Genomic DNA, 24,229 nt, shown 5'->3' with positions numbered 1-24,229 from the left:
AATTCTGCAAAGTCCAGCGGTATCACCGTAAACCCATTACCTCCATCCAGCTCAGCTGTCACTGTATTATAAAACGTGAGCAAATTACTGAGGCACGACCTACCCTTCACAAAACAATGTTGACAGAAAATAATTCATAATTAATCGCTTGACATCTGTATAAATTCCACTTCCATATTGCCATGCTCCCTTTCCTTCGTCCAATCTATATTTCCATAGTTAAAGTCTCAGATAATAAAATGCTATTGGATGTTCCAAAGTGGCATTGTAAAATGTGAAATTTGGTTCCGAATCTCTATTTATTGCAGCTGGAAGCCATGTGATTACGTACGGTTATTCTGTTTTGCCGCGAATACCCTACGAAACTAGCGATGCTAGAAGAAAGCATGTCTAGAGTATTAACGCTCGCTGAAGTTGAACAACATAATAAGCAAAACGATTTATGGATAGTCATTCATAATAACGTTTACGACGTTACAAAGTTTTTAACCGAGGTAATGTTGGATTCATAGATTGATCTAAATATATGTGAAAACAAGTATAATTAGCTTTTAGGCAGAGATAATTCATTGTTTTCAGTTTTAATTTTAAAAACAAAGTTTCGGTATGTGATTCGCGGACCTGTGCTAATAAACCTAGATATGCTTGATTGATAACTCGATTTTTAACTAATATACAATTGTTTATCACTACTATACTAGCAGCATTTACTTTCGCTGTCTTTGATCATATTTCGCTGTCTATGACTAACAGCATCATCGAGAGGTTAAAAATGCCACAGGTATTTTTGGTATCGGCACAGTTAGAAAGAATGATTTGAAGTTAGATAAGAAGAATATAAGACTGCGTGATATGTATGTAGCATTACGGAAGTAACTAGTATACCGAAAAATGCATGGCGTCATTTAAAAAAAAAAAAAATGATGGGTACAGAGTTATAAATTGTATTTGTGGGTCAATAATATGTTGGATATATACCGAAAAATGCAGGGCGCCATAAAAAAAAAAAAAAAAAAATGATGGGTACGGACTTCTAAATGCACAAAAGTCATATTTCGTAAAAGTTATAAATGGTATTTGTGGGGCAGGAATATTTAGTGATTGGTCTTTCATTCCCTTATTTTCATTAGCAAAACTTTTTTTTTCATGCATCTTAATGATTATTATTATTATTACATCACACCTCCAGGGAGTTGAGGGAGGGCATCTACTCTGCAACTCTTTGTCTCACTACTCCACCAACCTTCATCATCTAACACCAATGCCATCTACCACCACTAGTACTTTCACAGACAATCACAAATATCCATGCCCACGGCAGGATTTGAACCTGCAACCTTTTGACTGGAGAGCGGATACGCTAACCATGGCCAACCAGGCCGGCATTATTAGTAATCCTCAGGATCATGTTTTTATTTTGTTTAACGTATTTGTGACTCAGTGAAAGGTATAGACCGGGATGATCATGCTCCTTTAATAAGTCAGAACAATATATACAATACAAATTAAAGACATGAGGAATGTTATTAGTGAAAAGTTGAACATATGCTGAACAGGGGCTATTGATTGGTATCATATGATGGTAGCAGGCTTTTTCTTCCAAAAGAATAGTAAATCAACTAGAGAACACAGTTAATGGAAAAAAAAAACATTATATTATGCTGAAACGTGGTGTTGGGTGACCTACCATGATCCTGGGATTCAATAGAGGTGTAAAACTAATAATAAATACAAAAGAAACCTACTCTGGATTCAGTTTTGTTGTGTGTACACACACAGAGTAAGCATTTTTGTAATCTGGAAAACACATCTTGCAAAATATAAGTGATTAACGTAAACACTGAGTAACAACTAATTGAAGTCACAAAGTACTGTTCATTTACTGCTTTCCTCTCCCCCCCCCCCACCTCCTCCATCCACCTTAAAAAAAAATGCAACTATGATTCTTAAATTCTTCTGAAGGGAGTCTTTGCCAACCAAACAGAAGAACTTGTTACAACTACCAAATATCTGTTAATATCCCATTTTTCTTAACTTTCATATCAACTTGCTGTTTATCAGTCTGTCGTATTCTTTGGCAATATCTAGAAATATTAGTATTTATTAATCTTGGATTATAATTGCTCACTACTTCCCACCTATTAATCCTAGAATGTAATTGCTTGCCACTTCCCACTTTATATATTTCTTTTTACATGGCCAAGGATTTACACATCTGCTGGACATCCTGCAGCTTAGGCCTGACATCATTACAATGGACTCCATAAAACCATTAAGCCTAAAATTTTTCACAGTACAAGGAAGGGAGTTCTTAAAAGTTATAGCTTCAGGTCACAGCAACTTTAAATTTAACCCTGCTTTTTTTTTTTTAATAATGTTGTGGTGATGTCCATACTAATTTTTTATTTCTACTACTTTATATCTCCCTCATCTTGCACATTCATCACCTTATTCAGCATCTCACTGTGGGCATGGATGTTTATGAATGTCTCTAGGTGGGAGGTGAAATTCTTTGTCTGAGTCACTTCCTGTTTGCAGAAGTTTCTAGATTATCTAATTTACTTTAGCTCACCCATGGTATTAATACTAATGTGCTAGAACCGTATTCACATAATAATAATAAAAAGTCTTCCAATATCTTAACTATTAGAAATAGTATTTTGTAGTTTCACTCAAGTTTCCTGTTTTGAGAATTTCATCAAGCAGTCAAGTCAAAGATCCCTTAGCTCCATAGTATATTCTTTCAAAGCACTTCTATTTAACTGTCCTTGTTTATCCTTGACAATACCGTTGACAGGGTGTACCATATTAAGCCTCATGGCGCAGCTTAATAAGGGCGCTTGTTCATATTAAGGTAGGCGTTGTCGCTATGCTAACAATTTCTGTTAGCGTAGCAAGTGCGGGAAGATGTTTTTCCAAGCATAAACTGATTAAAAATTATTAAACAGTAATGACCCAAGAAATATTCGTTGGTCTAGCAACTATATTGATAGAGGCAGACATAGCTTGTAATTTAAATTTAGAAGAGCTTATAAACAGTTTTTGTGCGATATCCCCATAGAGCAAACATTTAATTAATATTATTATGTAATATTTTTGGGGCGATATTTAGTTGTTTGCCTCAGGGCTTCACTATTGGTATCTATTTAAATAATTCCTCCATCTTTTGCAGCAGTCACATTAATTCTTCCATTAATAAAGAACATTCACATATAATCACATAATCTTTCGTGTATTACTTCTTTTTTTTTGCCACATAATGTAATAATTATTCTTGATATTTTGTTTAGCTTGATTATCAGCTAAATATTTGCTTTCCTTTTATTATTATTGGATGACACCTCCAAGAACTCATCAAGAAAATAAGATATTTAATCATCTTTTCACGAATGGACAAGCTATTTTTTTTATCACATTTAGGAGTATATAAAGTTCCCTGTGACCTGATGTAGAGACAAGATCTGTCTTCTCTTAGGGCATCTGCTGACCTCTTTGCTAGTAACTTTCAATATGCTTTCTTCTTTTCTAGAGACAGTCTCTTTCACTTCTTGAATCCAAAAATGAATTCTGATTTTTTTTTTTATCTTTGCAATGCTTCTCTGGCTGAGTCGATATTTCTTCAGAGTCTGCTACCAACTCTCCAAGGTTTGATTATTGCCTTCAAATATATTATTGTCAATAGTGATGTTTTCTCTCTAGTGCAGGACACCAAAGTGTAAGGAGGATTTGAAATTGGAAGTCACCACCATTTAGTCTTGAGCAGGATAAAATTGAATTTCATATTGAAAAGAATAATATGTAAGAAAGTTTTAAAAAGATAAAAGTTGAGCAGCTCTCAGATGTGAACTGTAGACTAAAATACACAAAGATTATTGAAAATGAAAGAGTTTGAGAACAGCAACCAAACCTTGAAGAAAACACTGATTGATTCAGCCAAAGAGGCATGTAGTGAGATTGTCTGCAAGGATAGAAAAATCAGAACTCCATGGTGGACATAGGAAGTTAAAGAGGCAGTGAAGGAAAAGAAGAAAGCATATCAAAAGTTCCTGGCAAATAAGTTAACTTGTACTCTTAGAGAATACAGAGACAAATGTAAGAAAGCTAAACACTGTGTAAAACTAGCTAAAAAAAAGTTATGGGAGGACTTTGGCAAGAACATAGAAAATAAATATCAAGAAAGTGGTAAGATATTTTGGAGGTTGTTGAAGAAGCTTAGAAATGGAGGAAAGATGCTGTAAAAGGAGTTAGAAATGACAAAGGTGACACGAAAACAGGAGAAAAAGATATCCTTGAAGTATGGAATAATTACTTCAAAAAATTGCTAAATGAAACAAGCAGTGATAGCGCAGTGGTAAAAAACACTCAACAGGCATACAATCAGGAATACACATCCATAGTTGAAGTAGAAAAAGCCATCAAAGGCTTGAAATGTGGAAAGGCAGCAGGAGTAGATGATATTCGACCAGAAATGCTGAAGTATGGTGGTATAAAAGTCTTACAGTGGCTGCACTGCATAGTTCAGAAAGCCTGGACAGATGGGCGAATCCCGATGATTGGAGTAGCGCTCTCATAGGACCCATATATAAAAAGGGAAATAAAACTGAATGTGAATTACAGAGGTATTTCTCTACCGAGTGTTCCTTGCAAGATCTATGCAAGTATACTTGGGAAACGGTTGAGAAGAATTGTGGAAGAAAAGCTTGGTGAAGAATGGATTCAGGCCAAATAGAGGCTGTCAGGATCAGATCTTCACTTTACAACAAATAGTTGAGAAAGCATGGGAATATAACAAAGATCTATATTTCAGTTTTGTCAATCTGGAAAAGATGTATGACAAGGTGCCAAGAGAGAAGCTATTCAATACACTACAGTGATATGGTGTCTGTGGGACATTATATCAAGAAATACTTAGTCTTTATTTGAGTTGTAAGTCAGCAGTTAGAATTGAAGGAAGTACAGGAAGGTGGTTTAATGTTAAATCTGGTGCAAGACAAGGATGTACATTATCCCCTTTGTTATTCATTATCTATATGGATCAGATTATGAGGGAAAGTAGTATTAATCATGATATCAGAATTGGAGATGTTAATGTCAGCTCTTTGCTTTATGCGGATGATGTTATACTTCTAAATAAATTCGCTACAAATCTGCAAGATTCCCTGACTAAATTGAATAACTGTTGTAATAGATATGGTATGAAGGTCAGCGATGAAAATAGGCAGAATCATTGAAAATGTCAACTGCGTTGTGAATGGAGAACCTGTGGAACAAGTATAACATTTCAGCTACTCAGGCATGATTTTTAATGAAGATGGTAAATTAAATACGGAAATAGACAACAGAATCAACAAAGCTGGTATGGTAGGAAGTCAATTAAATAAATTCATATGGAATAAGAGAGAAATTAGTCGGAACACTAAATTAGCTGTATACAAGACAGTGTTCAAACCAGTTTTAACTAATAGATCTGAGAGCTGGGTCAGAAGTAAAACACTTGACCAAAGACTAGATTAGCAGATATGAGAGTCCTGAGAAAGATTAGAGGCGTGAACAGATGGCATCAATGGCAATATCATATTAAAAACGAGGATATTAGGAAAGAACTTGACATTGTTAGTATCCAGGAATGCGTTAGCAGAGCTAATCTCAGGTGGTATGGTCATTTAAACAGAATGGACAAGGAAAGATTGGCAAAACAAGTGTTCTCTGCCAGGTTGGCAGGAAAACGATCCAGAGGAAGCCCAAGATATAGGTGGATTGATACTGTACAAAGTGCCTTAGATGATAGAAATATAAGATCTGATAATGTTGGAGTCTTGACAAGTAACAGACTGATTTGGAGGAAAATTGTAGACAGAAAGTTAGTAATGATGTAAATTTTTCATGTAGTACTATGATATCCTGTACACCCCTTGAGGGCATGGCAGGAATTTGATGATGATGAATAATATTTGTATGTATAAGTCTACAGTTCACCTCTGAAAGTTGTTGCTCAACTTTAGTTCTTTTTAAACCATTCCTACTATTAAGTAATTGTTGCTATTTGCATGCTGATAAACTGTGCTCTGAAGAGGCCTGTATAAAACCAGGAAAACATTAATAAATAAATATCTTTGTGTTGTGAATTAAAGATGAATAGATGATCAAATCTGCATACAGTAATCTTTACATTACCATAATCAGTTGTGATGCTGTCACTGTTCTTGCAGTATGATTCCTAAATTTTAGGTCCTTACATACCATTGACCCTATATCCTTTACTGCGTCCATCTGTTTCAAGATATTTACATTAATTATATACTCTGTAACCAGATATATCTTCCAAATTTCAGATTCTTATCGGCCATCATTCCAAGATCTCTTATTTCCTCCAACAATATAACCTCACCAAGCATAAACTCTACATACCATTTTTGTTTTCCAAATTTTAAAATCTTACATTTTTGCAGCACTGAACTGGTATTTTTACTCCTCTATTCAAGTCTTCTAGGCCACAATATCTGCTTTTCTCTTCCAATCTGCAAACATCTGAATATTCCCATTCAAATCTTCCTCAATATCATTAACAGACATTGTTAAACAGAAATGGTTCTAAAACAGAACCCTGAGGCACACCATTAATGACTTTCCTCTTCCTGGATATTGCACTCCAAACGCAACTTGTTGATACCTCTCAGATAGCCAATCTCCAATCCAATGCAACTAGTCCCATCTGCTCTAGTTTGACTATCAACTTATGTGGAAATCTATCAAAAGCCACTTAAATATAAAGAGCCAATAGGCTTCATTTCGGCGATATAAACATTATTTAAATTAAGGAGATATTAAATCCCACATTGTTTTAAAACCAAATAAGAAACTCAAAGATTGGAATCAGAGAGTTTCATGCCGAATATAGTATAATAAACAATAAAAGTATTGGCGATTACTGGCGTGAGCTAATGCAAGTAGTCCTAGTATGTAGTAGAAACTCAGGCAACTCGCAGCTATATTCGTCATGAAACTCTCTGATTCCAATCTTTGAGTTTCTTATTCGGTATTGAAAGCCTTTGCAAACTAAGTATACCACTGTGCATCTATCTCCCTCATACAATGCAGCTGTCTACTTACTGTAATAAGTAATTAGATTACTAAAACCTCCCTTTAGCAAATCTGTGCTGTCCATCAATGATAATACCACTAGTGTCAATCCCAATTCTGGATCCTGGTTATTATTAGCCTCTCCAACATCTAAACCACAATACCTGACACACATATTGGTCTATAATTTGATGCTTTGATTCTGTCATCTCCTATATAAAGCAGTACATCTTTTCTTCCTTCCACTCCTTTGGAATTTGATTCAATGTAAGACTCATAACAAAAAAGTAAGTATGCCAAGGTAGATGTCAACTCTCTGGCACATTCCTTCAGGACATGTGGTGATATATCATAAAGTACCACAGCCCTATTAACATCAAGTTTGTTCAATTTCCCCTTATACCTCTTACTTACTAACAGTCGGTCTCCCTTTCTCCTCACCCACTGCTCTTGAACTCTCCATGATATCACGTTCATTAGGATAAAAGACCTTCATGAACTTCTCATTAAATATCTCAACTAGATCCTTCACAGCAGTTATCTGTATACCAATTTCTCCATTCAGTGTAATCGTAATATGATCATTCTTTTTTGTTGGCTACATATGGAAAGAACTTCCTAGTTTTTTTGCTTCGTTAGCTGACTGCTGCTCATAGTGCATTTTTGCTGCTCTTACCAAGTGAGTCATCCCTCCCTCCTTGTCTGTTCTTTGTACTCCTTATGAAATTGATTATTACTATCGCTCATTTTACGATGTCTGCTTTCTCTCTGTTGCATACTTAATCTCTTCATCCACACACTTACCTTATTTAACCTTCTTATCCTTGGAATATATTTAGACATTGCATTGCTTCTACTAAATAGTTCTTAAAAAGCATCCAAGCATCATTAATCTCCTTTCTACCCAACTTCTCATTCCATGCTACAGCTGCAAGCTGTCTTCTGAGCTTCTCATAATCAGCATCCTTGTAAGACCACATATACCCTTTTCTCACAGAAGTCCTCGAACGACTGACAGCCACCCAGATAACCATTTCATGGTCACTCTTACCTACTGGAGGGAGATATGACACCTTATTTATAACATTCTCTGATGGGATGATCAAATCCAAGATCCTCAATCCTTGCATGCTCTTTTATATACTATGTGAGGTAGTTATCACTCAAAAACTCAAGAAATTAATATTTCTCGAGTTGTTAATCTTAGTCAGGAAGGTTAGAGATGCTTGAGATTCTCAAGCATCTCTAACCTTCCTGAGCATCTCAAGCATCTCTAACCTTCCTGAGCATCTCAAGCATCTCTAACCTTCCTGACTAAGATTAACAACCTGCACTTGCACATCAACTTCATGGTGGAAAAGAAAGGAAAATTAGCCTTCTTTCCTTTCATTGCATACAAAAGCATATGTTGCCTTCTCCAGTCCCTAAGAATCTCCAACTAGAATTTGATGCCATCCAAAGCATCATACTACAGAATGGCTTCACCTCAAGAGAGATTAAATGCATCTGTGACGCATGCCTATCCCTAGTAATTCTGACTGTACAGCTAGTCCCAATTCCATACATCATGGATGTTATTATTATTATTATTACGTAACACCTCCAGGGAGTCCAAAGACTGAGCCAGGGAAGGTATCTGCTCTACTCTACTCTCCGTCTCCGCCAACCACAACTACCTTCCTCATCTACACCAGTGCCATCTACTGCTGACCACCACCACCACTAATATTTTCACAGACAATCACAAACATCCATGCCCACGGCAGGATTCGAACCTACAACATTTTGGCTGGATAGCGGTATGCTAACCACTCGGCCAACCAGGCCGGCTGGATATCTCTGAAGCAATTGCAAAGATCCTGAAAAAATAGTTTAGTCCCTGTATTCTTCCCTGTTAACAGAATCTAGTTATTCTCCACAAAAGATAAACAAACCCTTCTTCCTCCCTGGTGTTTACCAGGTTCAGTGTGATTGCCCCTGCTTGTATTTGGCAAACAGGATGTTCAATCAAAAAATGATTCCAGAACACCAGTCTTACATCACCCACAGTAAACCTGAAAAATCTGGTCCGGCACAGCACAGAGTGGACACTAACCACAATATCCTGTGGTCCAATGCATGCCTGTTACATTGTCAATTTAACATAGACATCCAGCTAAATCTGGATGCGATTTTGTAACACCCGTTGAATAACATGGATAAGAAGTGCAGTTTGGTCTCGCTATTTCATCCACCTCGGCTTCTAGGGCGGTTTAAAAAAAAATGTGTAAGAAGTGGTCAGCAGTAAGTGTAAAATTTATGGTCAACAGATCTCCATGGAGTCAAGAGACTCATTGTGGGAGGTCCCACTCTCACATGCACAGGTTCAGTGCATGTGAGAGTGCACTTACTACACTCTCAGGCAATGCATTCCAATCACCCACCACTCTCCATGCAAAAAATTACTCCTCACCCCCTTGCTCACACACCCACCTTATACAGCTTGCAGGGATGGCCTCTCATTCTCCCCATTTCCAGGTATTCTATGAAAAATCTCATTCATGCTAATCTGGTAATTTTGTGTTGATAAGGAGTTACCAGATGCTAATCTGGTAACTCCTTATCAACCAGTACGTCTCGATCATGTCTCCTCCTCTTCCTTCTATTTGCATTCTCTTAAACTGCCCTCATATTTCATATTCCAGAGACCAGAAACCAACTTAGTCAATCATCTCTGGATCCTCTCCAACATATCATCACCCTTTTGTAAACCTGGTGATCAAATTTGTGCACAGTAATCCATATGCGGCCTGATCAAAGTCTTGTACAGTGGAATCAAAATATCCTTACTTGTACACGTCAGTGTTCTCTACATCATTCCCATAATCTGCTGTGTCATCTTCACAATTTCAGCAAAATGTCCACAAAATTTCAAGTCTCCACCGCAGCGCCCAAAGTTCTTCATCTCCTCCAGCTCTTCCAAAATATCACCACCAATCCTATACCCTGCATCCCATCTTTGCTTCATAAATTTTAAAACCTTACGCTTTGCAACATTAAACTGACACCACACACACTCACCCATTGAGACAGTCTATTATTTAAGCCCTTTGCATTGTCATTCACATACAAATGAAACAGCCCCTAAACAGATTCCTGGCGCACGTGACTAGTGACTTCCCTCTTCTGGGATATCACTCTCCATACACAACCTGCTGATATCTATCAGACAGCCAATCTCCAATCCAACACACTAATCTACTGTCAAACCCCATGTGTTCCAATTTAACTTCTAGTTTGTCATATGGCTGTCTATCGAAAGCCTTTGCAAAATCTAAATATACTACTGTCTATACATTCTTCTTGTCCAATGCATTTGTTACCTTGTTATAATAAGTAAGCAGATTGCTAAAACATGATCTTCCTTTAACAAACCCATGCTGTCCATTAAAGAGAATTCTACCTTCTAGATGATCACCTAGTCCTGAATCCTTGCCCTCACTAGCTTCTCTAACACCTTGACCACAACTGCAGACAAGCAGATTGATCTATAATTCAAAGCCTTAGTTTTATCACCTCCTTTATGAAGCAAAACAATTTTGACATTTTTTCATTCTTTTGAGACCTGGGCTAATCTAAGACTCATATTAAAAATATACGAACATTCCCTCAGCCTGCAATGATCTACCATATACCATCAAGTCCCATGGTCTTGTTGACATCAACTTTACTCAATTCCTCATATACCTCCTGCTCATTCACCATCAGTGGTTCCTCCCATATTCCCATTGCTCTCAAGTTCTGCATTATGTTATAATCACAAGGAGGAATACTTTAATGAAGGCTTTTGACACTTCAGGCCTTCAAATGAAGGCCTGAAGTGTCTGAAAAATTTGCTCTATTCTTCTCGGTGTTTATCATTCTCCCATTATCACTGACCAACATCATCCTCCCATAATCATTCTTCCTTCTGCTGGCCACATATTGAAAAAACTCCCTAGGATTTTAGTGTAATTTGCTAACTGCTGCTCATACTACACTTTTGCTACCCTTATTAAGTGAGTCACTTTCCTTGCTTGTTCTTTGTACTCCTCGTGTAATTGATTGTCTCCACTCATCTTGTCCTGCTTCTACAACCATTTTTTCAGATTGCACATTTCATTTCTTCAGTCATCCATTTTACACCTACCTTATTTAAGCTCCTGACCTTTGGAATACACTTAGTCATTGCTTCTGCCAGATAATTCCTGACTAGAGACCAAGTATCTAGCATTTAGGTAGAAGATGAATTCCATCACCTGATGTGAGACCACTGCCCTGCTTATTGAAGGTCTGAAGTGCCTGAAAAAAGTTCCATGGTTGGTCTCTAGAGTAGGGTTCCTGGACTATGTAAAAATAAATTAAAAAAAAAAAATTCTAAAAATGGGAAGAAAAAATCCTAAACCCACCCATGGTACAAATGTACTACAGGTTTAGTAATAACCTGTCGTGAGTAGTAACCACATAAAGAAGAAAAAAAAATCAGAATTGATTTCTTTCCCATGCAATTCCTCATTCCATGATATTGCTGCAAGCTGCCTCCTGAGTTTGCTATAATCATCTGCCTTACAGTTTCACATGTAACTCTTTCTCACAAAAGTCCTGATATGGCTGCCACCACCCAAGTGATCACTTCATTTACAACAATATCTTCTGATGAGATCTCTTCATTCCAGTCTATATTACCATAATTGAAATCACCCATAATGATCACTCTTTTCTTATTAGCCAGACCAATTTGTCTTCTCACTGCCTTCCACATTACCAGGTGTATAGCAACACCCTGTTAAACATTTCATCCTGTCCACCTCCACTTCACATCATACTGCTTCAAAACCACTGTCAATATTTGCTCTTTGCATCTCCACTTTAGATGGATACAACTCCTCTATGATCTTATAAGGTGAGTATAGCACTAAGTAAACATATTGAAAAAATTTTAGGGGTCATATTATATGCCCAGTTGCTTTGTATGCTAGCATATATGGTAATTCTTGTTTCTAATAATAGATTTTTCATGTTGCTTCAGACATCCAGTAAGAAAAAGTGGTGGTCTCAGCAGGCAGTATGAGTCATCCACCATCTAAAAGATCTCTCAGCTATCTGTGTCATGGGATCTAAACTCAGCCTATGAGTGAGAATTTACACCAAGGAATGTTTAAAATTCTCACTGAGGTAGCCAAGGCAGTGAGGATTATTACTTTATCATTTATTTATTATTTTTCTGATTTGTAACTAAAACCATTAGATTTTGCTAAAATGAGGCCTTGCTGAAAAGACCTAAAAAAAAGTACTTTTCAAAATACTTTAAATCCACATATTTTCTTTTCAAGAAGAATGTTTTATTTCAAGTTGATTTTTTCTTCTGCTGACTGATGCTAGTCTTGCATCATATGTTTTTTAAGGAAATTGACAACATATTGGTTAATAAATAAACTTATTTACTTACTATCCTATATTTCGCCAAAGTCAAATCAGCATCATTAGGGAAAAATACACTTTTATTAGATGCATGCAGACACACTTCAGTAACAAAGAAGAAGAAACTGGAGAGATACAATTATGCCACCTATTGGCTTTGGTTGGGAGTTGTTGGGCTGACCCAGATGAGGGTTTCCCATATGAAGAGGAGTCTGATACAACCATATTTGTTTAGGCTTGGGGCAGTTGGTAAGAGCTGCAGCTGATTCCAGGAAAAATCTCTCAAACTTGAATTTACTTTGGTGGAGTAAGGTGGCTTTTTTCCAATGGATTCTATGCTGGGTATCCAGGGCATGGTCTGCTAATCCTGAGCAGCCATAATGGTGAAATCAGATGTAATCTTGATGCTCTGTTATATGGATGTTGGCTGTTTATCTATAATAAGAAAAGTTGCAGCTGCAGTGTACCTAGTAAACTCCAGGTAAATCCAGAGGTTGTAGCTGGTCTTTGGGGAAGCAGATAATGGCTACTTAGCTTTTTTTGTGCGTGTGTGGTTTTATAGGTGGTCACAAGATTGGTCATAAGTTTCATATCTCTCTCTCCGGTTTCCTTCATCTTTGTTACTGAAGTGTGCCTGCATATGCACCTGTCTAATACAAGAGTATTTTTCTCTGATGATGCTGATTTGACTTCGGCAAAATATAGGATAGTAAGTAAATAAGCTTATTTATGAACCAATATGTTGTCAATTTCCTTAAAAAACATACAATGCTGGAGAATCAACATATAAGCCTAAACATTATGATGATGATGCTAGTCTTTTTCAATTACCGACTTGACTACCTACTTTTGCATACCAAAAATGTATGAAGTTTACTTCCAGTTTCTTCCTCATTTGCTTTGTGTTAGTTCCTGAGTGCACATACCATATATTTATGTTCCCGAAGATGGCAATGTGACATTGCCGAAATATAGAAGTTATTCATTAAAGTTACCTTTAATTAATATACTTTATATGCGTTGTTAATTTCCGTAAACTAATTACCAGTTATGTCTAACCAACGTATAAGTCTTACTACTAGAATCATGATCATCCACGGAGATGCAATCGCACGAAAGGCTCATCAATACGGCAAATTGAGGTTGAAGATATCTAGGCAAATAAATCGTCTGACGTTCCTAAAACGCTGCCAGGATAACAAAGTGATCCCTAATTGTGTGAAATTGAAGCACCGTTTCACTTCCGAGAAAGCTCTACGCATTTATAACCGCACTAGCTTCGCCCTGTTAAGAGAACAAATTACCGCGACGCGCGTTCTCCTTGTCGATGAAAACAAAACCTTACGGGCGCAAGAGGAAGAGCTTTCTAATACACTTGGCCTTGATCTATGGTCTATACTTCATGACATCTCATGCACATCGGCAAGAAAGGAATTCGAAAAAATACGTAGTCGGCACGTGAAAAAATACGAAAACCTGACAAAGACTTCTACTTCTGTACCCCAGCCACCACTTAACACTGTAGTCAACCTCTCGTCGGCAGATTTAAAGCCTGAAGCACTCACCGCACTTTCACGTGGTCACAATTTCGCCCTAGCTCCTAAAAGGATACCTGCTGAAGAAATCATGATCCAAATAGAGCGTGGAATTCGCAACCTGCCTAACCATATCGCCAACAACGTGAGACTGGATGTAGTCGGTGTTCTCACTAAAGCCAAACCTCCAAAATCCAACTTATCCAAAAACGAATATACAGCCCTACAAGAATTGAAAAACAACAAAAAAATAGTAATCACGAAAGCTGATAAGGGAAGCGCCACTGTGGTACTCAATCAAAAAGATTACAAAGGTAAGCTAAATTCTTTAGTACGAGACCGTACTACTTACCTCCCCATTGAATATAATCCGACCAGCTCTCAGATTAGAACTATCCACAGACTCCTTAAGAAAGTCACTTCTTGGCCTGTGGAAGTCGCCAACAAACTTAAACCTTATAACTCTAGACCCCCCCGATTATATGGACTCCCAAAAATACATAAACAAAATGTGCCATTGCGTCCCATAGTGGATGGCATTGATTCCCCCACATATAAATTAGCCAAACATTTAGCCAAAACGCTCACACACTACACTGGCAACACACCATCACACATAAAAAACTCAGCCCACTTTAAAGCCAGTATAGAAAACCTCACACTCCAACACACTGACATAATGGTCAGTTTTGACGTCTCCTCCCTATTCACTAATGTCCCACTCAAAGAAACCCTTGAGCTCATCCAAGCCAAGTTTCCTCCCGATATCTCAGCCCTATTTCAGTTCACAATGAACTCAGGCTATTTCGTTTGGCAAGGAAAGTTCTACAAACAGATAGAGGGGACAGCCATGGGTTCACCACTTTCCCCACCCTTGGCCAATTTCTTTATGGAGACATTTGAAGAGAAAGCCTTAAACTCCGCCCCACAAAAACTCACTATTTGGCTTCGTTATGTGGATGATGTGTTTGCTATCTGGCCACATGGCTCAGACACACTCCACTCCTTCCTAACACACTTAAACAACCAACATCCCAGAGTCCAGTTCACCTTAGAAAAAGAGGAAAACAACACCCTCCCCTTCCTAGACACTTTAATCACCCGCCAGCTTGATGGATCTTTGGTTTTCTCTGTTTACAGAAAACCCACCCACACTGGCAGATACATTCACCAGCAATCCCCCCCCCCCCTCACAACAATATGGGGTGATAAAAACACTATATAACAGGGCAAAATTAATCTGCTCAGATGACAAGGCCCTGACTATTGAACTAAACCACATCCTCAACACTTTCTTAGCCAATGGCTATAACCCCCAAAAAATCCAAAAAATACTAAAACCTGTAAACCACAACCCCCCTCCCCCCCTCCACAATAAAGATTACACCAAGTCTATCACCATCCCCTACATCCAGGGCACCTCTGAAAAAATAACCAACATCCTCAAAAAAATATGACCTTACTTCCTGTTACAGACCATATAAAAAGTTGGCTTCCCTTATCCGCTCTACCAAAGACCAACCACTTCCCCTAGACCTACCTGGTGTATACCAGGTCCCTTGCAGCTGCAAATTATCCTACTTTGGCCAAACAGGCAGAACAACAAATATCAGGATTTCAGAACACCAAGACTACATCCGGTTTCACCAGTACAGCCGCTCTGGGCTGGCAGACCATGCCTTAGATACCCACCATAAAATTCGTTGGAAGAAAACAAAAATAATCCATCGCAGCAAGTTTAAATACGAAAGATTATTCAAAGAATCTTCAGCAGCTCTAAAAAACGTTCCTAACCTCAACAAATTTGGGTGCATGAAACTGCCCCAAATTTGGGAGACTTTCATTATGAGAACTTCAGCCCAACTACCAAGACTACCAAATTAGCCCGCAAGAGGGCACCATTAGGACTTTAGGAACAATATTAGTTTCTTGCTTTCTTCCTCATTTGCTTTGTGTTAGTTCCTGAGTGCACATACCATATATTTATGTTCCCGAAGATGGCAATGTGACATTGCCGAAATATAGAAGTTATTCATTAAAGTTACCTTTAATTAATATACTTTATATGCGTTGTTAATTTCCGTAAACTAATTACCAGCCATGGCATATATGGTATTGTCCTTCATCAGGGAACAATGTACAGATAAATATGTCAAGTGAGCATGTATCTATTGAGTAAGTGTGACTTGCTCACCCATTTACGTTGTCTCTCAGTGATGCTAATTTAATGATGCTAAATACTCATTCACTGCTCGCTTGTTCACTACTCTCAACAACACATTCCATGCTCTTCTTCACTCTTCTTGCAAAAAACTTCTTACCCTTTTATTCATCACTTTTTGTAACTTTCAGGGATGGTCCCTTGTCCTTGTTCCTTTCCCTCATTCTACCACATGAAAAATCTCCTGAGTGCTGATCCAATAATTCAACAGCTTAAATGTTTCTATTATATCCCCCTTTTGTCTTTTATCCACCAAACTCTGCATACTCGCAGTCTATTCTCATAATCGACATTGTACATTGTTGATATCTTTTGTCATCCATCTCTGTACCCTCTCTCCAAGGTTGCTTTATCTTCTTGAAATCTCAGTTACCAGATCTGAGCACAGAAATCCAGATATGGTCTGATCAAAGCATTATAGAATGGGACCCTCATACTTTTATCTCTTGTGGCCAATGTCCTTGTTAACATTGCAGTAATTCTCTGAGATGTCTTCACAGCCTTTGCAGTATATCCTCTAAACAAATTTCGATTTACAGTGAGTAGGAAGCATCTTATTTATTGATCCCCAATTTCAAAATCTTACATTTAGTTGCATTAAACTGACATCCCCATTCCTTTGCCACCTTTTCAGAACATCTACACTATTACTAGTAACCCTCATATCATCTGCAAATAACTGAATATCCCCATTCAGTTATTCGAGATTACTCCCATAGTAAGGTCCCATAGTAATATACATATTACAAGGTAATATACATATGTATATTACCTTGTAGTAATATGTATATTACTACAAGGTAATATACATATTACCTTGTAGTCCCATAGTAATATCATTTGCATAAAAATTGAATAGTAATGATTCCAGTACTGAACCCTGTGAAACTCCACTTGTAACCTTCCTATTTATTTTAGGCTATTCATTTTAGAAAAGTAACCTTCCTATTTCCTGATACTGCTCCCTCCCATATACAAATCTGTGATATTTATCAGAAAGCCAGTTACTAATCCAATCCACTAACATCTGATATATATCCAAACCCATATGTTGCAACTTAAAAAAACAACTTGCCATGTAGCACACTGTCAAATAAAAAAATATAAAAAATACACCAATGCCTTTTTTATTCCCGTATAGGGAGTAGGCGAGGCTTTTTAGCCCTATCTAACTTTTGGAGACTGAGTGGGCAGTTCAATCTCCACTGGTAGCTCCTGTGCTTAGCTGGCCCAAGGCTATCACTAATTAAGCAGCACACAGTGAAGAGAATGGGACTCAACAAGTGCCGCCATCTCGTGGTCCCTAACCCTAACACAATATATTTAATGTCTGAAATAGTGTGGGTTCTACGGTCAATTTTCTTGAGTTTACGGGACGAAAAACCTGAGTTTCTGGGAGAAAATACTCACTTGCCCGTGCCAGAGATCGACTAACTCGGAAACCGGTCGAAAAAAGGCTTAGAAAAATTTCCTGTAGTCGCTGACTTGACTCGAAATCAAGTCTTCCTTCGTGCGGCCAAGTGCCGTGGTGTGCAAATGTCACATCCACTGAGCTACACAGGCTCTCTGTCAAATGCCTTTGAAAAATCCAAAAAAAAAAAAAAAATAATAATAATAAATGAAAATGTATGACTTACCTCATCCACTGTTCTTGTTGCTCTATTATAAAAGGTAACTAGATTACTAAAATAAGAGCACCTTTTAACAAATCCATGGTGGCCTGCATAAATATTGCCCTCATTTGTCTAGTTCTGTATAACAAGTTCTTACCAATTTCTACAAAATCTTAACAACTACAGAAGAAATATAAACAGCCCTATAGTTTGTATTCTACCACCTCTTGTGGCATTATATTACCCTCCTTCCACTCTCCACTCTCCATGAACCTATCTCATTGCACTTTCATTATACAGCCAAGTTAGTCATGGTCAGTTCTACAGAAATACAGTTAGTTCTGCAGAATTCCATGTAGTCCTCTCTATTTGTCTCCATGATTTCTGTGTAGAATATTGACATGGTTTTGGTATTACTAACACCACATTCCAATATAAATATGGGCATAAACTCACATAGAGAGAACTCATAAGAAAATGGCTTATGTTCACACTGGTTCAGTACAGAGAATCTGAAATTAGAAATGATCATTATTTAGTTTCTATAAAATAAAGAGTATGATATTGAAAATAATATGTATACAAATTTTAAAGAAGAATTAAAGTTGTATTGCTTTCAGAGGTAAACTTCATACTCATATATGCAAAATGACATGACTGAGTTTGAAAGCATAAACTTGTCCTTACAGATCCAGTGGGAAAATCTGAAGAAAACAGTGATTCCAATATGGAAGCATATGGCAAGGTTGTTTGCAAGTATAAAAAAAAATATAAACTTTATGGTAGAGACTCCAGAAGTTATAGGCAGTGCTAGAAGGCATACCAGTAGTTCACAGCAAGTAAGTCAGCATTTGTTCTGAAAAAATACAGGAAAAAGGTAAAAAAACAATGAAACAATATTTAAAACTTTCTGAACCAAAGTCATAGAAAGACTTTGGTAAGAATATAAATATCATGAAAGTGGCAAAATGTTCTGGAGTCTGTTGAAAAAACACTTAGAACAGTAGGAAAGGGTACTGTAAAAGGAATCCAGAGACAATAAAAACTGAGAATAAAGATATTCTTTATGTTTGGAGTAATTATTTTGAAAGATTGCTAAATGGAAAAGCATTGACAGAACAATGGTAAAAAAATATTCAAGAGGAATATGCAAGTAGCAGATATCAGTAAGTGTGGTGTAAAAAGCCATCAAAAACCTCTATTCTTATTTTTTTCCCCTTTCATGTTAGGTTTAGTGGCCTGTCACACCTAAGTAATTTATCATCTTAGAAACCTGATTACTGCTTAAGATAAGATAGTTAATTCTATCTGCATTATTGGCTGTGTAAATTGCACTTCTGGCCAGTTTGCCTGCTGGGAGAAAAAAAAATCGTCCAATCTCCATATAAGATCATCTAATTCACCTTCACTTGAAAAGTTCTGGTAAAGTTTTTTCAGATTCTTCACATCCTAGACAGGATTCAAACCTTGATCTTTCCAACTAAAGGGCATAATGAGAAACAATGTTCCCTCTAATTTTTGCCAGCCCATGTTCACAAAAAACATTTTGTGTTTAAGTTTCCAGTCTCATACTCAATGTGTGTGTGTGTGTGTGGTAGCCTGTTCTCACAATAGCCAAAGTTAGTATTCACAAAACACAAGAATTTGATATGACTGAAATTGGTGACATCTTTGTTAAAAGATCTTGTATGTCGCAGTTCGCAGTAAATATTTCTATGAGAGCAACTTAAATGCCTGCTCCTTCAGCAACTTAAATACTGCATGTACATACAGTTTATAAACAAATTGTTAAATTCTAGAATAGGAAATTCTGTGTGCAGTTCTCATTCTTTGACATTGGCATTGCCTTTTCAGCATATTTATTTAGCCACTTAAATTTAAATGAATTTACAGTTCTTTTCCGATTTAATTTTGACAGTGACATTTTGAAGGTTCAGTGTACTAAAATTGATAATGTAATACTTCTGATATTAATGTTCTCCCGACTTTTTTTTTCTAGCAATAACACGTAAAATTGTGAGCTATAAATTAATTTGCTTAAATCTGCCTAGCTACAAAAATCCATCATGTTTGCATTGGTGCAAGTGACTGTATTGTCAAGACACTCTAAAACAAACGTGTCTCTGCAACTTGGAGTCTTGCTGAGGTCAGCACCAGTTGCCTGCAGTGCAGGCTGAAAGTAACTAATCAGAGTGTATTAAGTTGGAATGAGTTAAGAGTAATACTGGGGTGAAGACATGACAGACAGCAGTTATTAAATAAAATAAGTGACAAATATGATTTATATTATAATTTGTTTTTACAGTATGTTCAAAAATGATTGACTGTAAATTAGAAATTCTGAAAGCAAAACTTTTGTACATCCAGTTACTAGGCATTTGCACTCCCATTTTAGATTGGTGTGCTCACATACAGGCACATAGCTTAGAGGGAACATTGATGGAAATGCAGCTGGAGTAGATAATATTCCACTCAGATAGGGAAATATAAAAAGTTTTATGGTGGCTGCATTGCAAAACTTCAAGAAGTCCTGGTCAGTAGGTCAAATTCCAGATGGAGTAGAGCCCTCATAGTACCCATCTATAAAAACATCATCCAACATAAAACTGAATGTGAAAATTGCAGAGCAATTTCCCCACTGAATGAATGTTCAAATATAAGATTTATGTAAGCATGCTTGAGAAAAGGAAAATTATTGAGAAAAATTATGGAAGACAAATTGGAGAAAAACAAGCTGGGTTTAAACTAAATATTGGTTATTCAGATGAGATTTTTACTTTAAGTCAAATAGTCAAGAAATTATGGAAATGAAAGGATCTGTATTTAAGTTTTATAGATATGAAAAAGTCATGATTAGATGCCAAGAGAAAAATTTTTTATAATGCTCCAATTACATGGTATAAATAGGATGTTATACAGAATGCTAGATAGTTTATACTTCAATTGCAAGTCAGTAGTTAAAATTGAAGGAGGGACAGGAAGACGGTTTGATGTAAAATCAGGGATAAAACAAGATGCATACTACCTCCACTGTTAGTTCATCCTTTGTATAGATCACATTATGAAGGCATTAAACTGACATCAAAATTGGAGATTTTAATCTTGGTTCTTTACTTTATGCAGATGATGTTATACTATTAAATGAATCCAGTACAGGATTCCTCAATGAAACTGAATAATGGATATAATTTACCCTAAAAATCGGCAATAAAAAGACAAAAACTGTGAAAAATAGGCACAAATATGGAAATCATCAACTATATTCTTGTTGAAGAACTAATAGAACAAGTAGAATATTTCAGTTTTTTTTTAGGCACAGTATTTAGTGAAGATGACAAATTATATATGAAAATGGGTAATAGAATCAACATCATTGGTATGGTGGGATGCAAAGCTGAGTGAATTTATATATATTAAAATAAGAAATAAGCCAAAACACTGAACTAACAGTATACAGGACAGTGTTTTAATCCAGTTTTAATTTATGGATCTAAGAGTTGGATTAAAAATAAAATAGTTCATCAAAAGATTAGAGGCCACAAATGTGAGAGTTCTGAGAAAAATCTGTAGACTGAACAGATGGCATCAGTGTCAAAATCATATTAAAAATGAAGATATTAGCAAGAAACTTTATATTCTTAACATTCAGTAATGCGAGCAGAACTAATTTCAGGTGGTGGATCACTTAAACAAAATAAGAATGAAAAGATCAGCAAAACAGGTGTTCGATGCCAGAGTGGGAGGAGAAAGATCCAGAGAAGATCAAGATCTGGGTAAATTGTTGCAGCAGTTAGAAGTGTCTTAGAAGACCAGCATATAAGATCTGAGAGTATTGGAGTCTTGATGGATGATGGCAGATGACAGATAATTTGGAGGAAAATTGTTGATAGGAAGTAAGTAATAATGTAAACTTTTCATGTATTACTATCATAGGGCACAAATAGGAATTTGATTATGATAAAAATTTGATTTTCAAAGATATTTATAGTTAATATAATGTATTAGAAATGCCTGTATAAAATTTTTATTTATTTTTAAAGCATCCAGGAGGTGAAGAAGTTTTGTTAGAACAGGCTGGTGAGTGAATTTTTTATTTCTTACATAGTTTGTACATATATTTTTGGAATTCTGATACACTCACATTCTATATTTCATGTTTGGTAACAAAATAGCATTGAGTAATAACAGTGGAGGAAGATCAGAAGTTGGAAGTAGTTAATGAAGCATTTGCAATATAAACTTAATTTAAAACTAACACCATTGGTTATGGATATAATGAATGGTGTTAATTTTAAATGGTTCAAAGTACCAAACAGCATCATTTGGCTGTTAATGTCTCCTTATCCCAAAGACACTATCCTCTTTTTTTTTTTTTTTTTTTAATGTGAATTACAGCCACAAAAATTTGTAAAATTTATAACGTATTACTATTAGTATTGTGAGTGAGCCAAGCAGTAAGTAATCAGAAGGCTTGTCTGGAGAAAAGATGCAATTTTTTTCAGTCCAATTCAGGTTTCCAATAAGCAGAAAAGATATCTGTTCAAATGAATCTCATTTAGGATCAGGGAACTTTGTAGTATTTGGTTAATCTCATAGAAATGGGTTTGCAATACAAACTTGAAACATGAAGCGGAGATTAGCTGACTGACATGCTGAGTCTAAGAGGAGTATCACAGGATTATATACCAAGTTCAGAAAACAAACAGGTACTTGGGGCCATTGTTGTTTAATTTGTACATTATGATATTGGGGATAATCTAGAGCAGGAATTGTCAACTTTTTACTGATATTGGCCACATTGAAACTGTTTGCAAGCTGCATCTGAATTCTTATATATTTGTACATTTGTAAAATGAAGGTTTTTAGCAGAAACATAGTGGAGCAACAATAATATTGAGATCAAATATGGATGTCCAAGTTCAGAAAACAAACAGGTGAGATGAAAAAAAATTTTTTTTTCCACTATGCAGCAGTTAAGTTGCACATCAATCCTCACTTCCTAACAATTATAATTTTGTCCCATAATTAGACTATTGGAAAATAAATTCAGTTAAGAATGCTATTCACTTGTCATTTTATTTAGCATCACTATTGTTGTGGTGTCAACTTTATAATATATAGCTGAAATGATTTGTGGGCCACTTGAAAATATTTCTTGAGTCACATTTAGCTTGCACACACACCAAAGTGTCTTATTGTAAAATGCAATGCATAATAATTCCTGAGAATTATAAGAAATTTGTTTGAGACTTTTTTGGACTAGCAGAAAATCAGTTTGATTAAGAATGTTACTTGTTATTGTTATTCATCAGTATTTTTTGGGGTTGAGTTTACTATACATAGCTGAAATGATTTGCAGGCCACTTGAAAATATGTCATGGGTGTTATAGATTGTCACTTGTATGTGGCCACTCCTTAATCTAGAGCAGGATTTCCAAAACTTTGTTCCGCGGAAAATGAATAAGTGTTCTGTGAAAAATTATCAAAATTAATATGAACCTGGAATGGTTTTAAATGCTGCGACAAGTTCAAACATGTTTGAACTTGTCACTGTTTGAAATCAGGCACTGCTCATTTTGCGTGTGGATTGTGCTATTAACCCCCCAACCGGCCAGAACGTATATACACGTCCAGATAAATCTGGATACGATTCTGTAATATCAATTGAATAACATGGATAAGAAGTGTAAGTTGGTCTCACTATTTCATCCACCTCGGCTGGTAGAGAGGTTAAGGCCAGTGTGCACTGGCCTTGACTCAGCTGCTGGCTGACAGCCATCTGCGGTTCTCGACACCTCCAAGCATGAGTGAAGTATAGAGGTATCTATTCTAGGAAACGTGCAGTCACAAGCAAGGTCGATGCGATGCAGCCCAGCTCACCTGTAGTGTGTGTGCTGTCGCATTTTTTGTGATGCGATACAGCTTGCTTCGGCGATAGTGTGCACTTAGCTTTACATTTGAATATGAGACTGATGATACTCGACTCTAACCAAGGTGTTCCATTAAAATTTCAGGATTTATGAAGTGATCCGTCATAGGAACAATTTGGGAAATGCTAGACTAGAGAATAATATCCAGATATTTCCTGATGATGCCGAGTTTGGGAGAGTGATAAGGGACATAGCTCATACAAAATATCAGCAGGTTGACTTGAACTGATTGGTTATTTGGGCAAATGATAAGAAATGGGTGTTTAATGTTGCGTAAAGTTCTGCATATCAATTGGATGACATTGCAGGGTAGATTATTACATTAACTCTTTGAGTCCTAGACCTACTGGGACTTAAAGAAACCTGTGTCCTGACCATTTTTAGCACTATTTAAAAAATTGCTGTGCACTA

General features: G+C 36.5%; 1 protein-coding gene across 3 annotated transcripts in view; it reads left to right on the top strand.

The window, feature by feature from the left end:
• The first annotated feature begins 342 nt into the window (after window positions 1-342).
• The window catches only part of LOC150103179 (cytochrome b5-like), an 80,000-nt gene continuing 56,113 nt past the window's right edge, over window positions 343-24,229 (top strand). For 2 of the 3 annotated variants that reach the window (XR_016548773.1, XM_090397393.1), the window contains exons 1-2: window positions 343-494; window positions 21,929-21,965. Coding sequence is in view for 2 of the 3 variants with exons in the window: in XM_090397393.1 (XP_090253519.1) it covers window positions 372-494; window positions 21,929-21,965 (160 nt within the window). In the remaining variant the exon portion in view is untranslated. Of the gene's footprint in view, window positions 495-12,212; window positions 12,286-21,928; window positions 21,966-24,229 lie in introns of those variants that run through there. The other variant, XM_090397394.1, reaches the window with a different exon arrangement.

The sequence above is a fragment of the Typopeltis vanoorti genome, chromosome 9 (assembly GCF_054136105.1).
Source record: "Typopeltis vanoorti isolate ZY-2024b chromosome 9, IOZ_Tvanoo_1.0, whole genome shotgun sequence".
Taxonomy (NCBI): domain Eukaryota; kingdom Metazoa; phylum Arthropoda; class Arachnida; order Uropygi; family Thelyphonidae; genus Typopeltis; species Typopeltis vanoorti.
The sequence above is the reverse complement of the archived record's forward strand: the minus strand, read 5'-3'. Positions and strand labels throughout refer to the sequence as shown.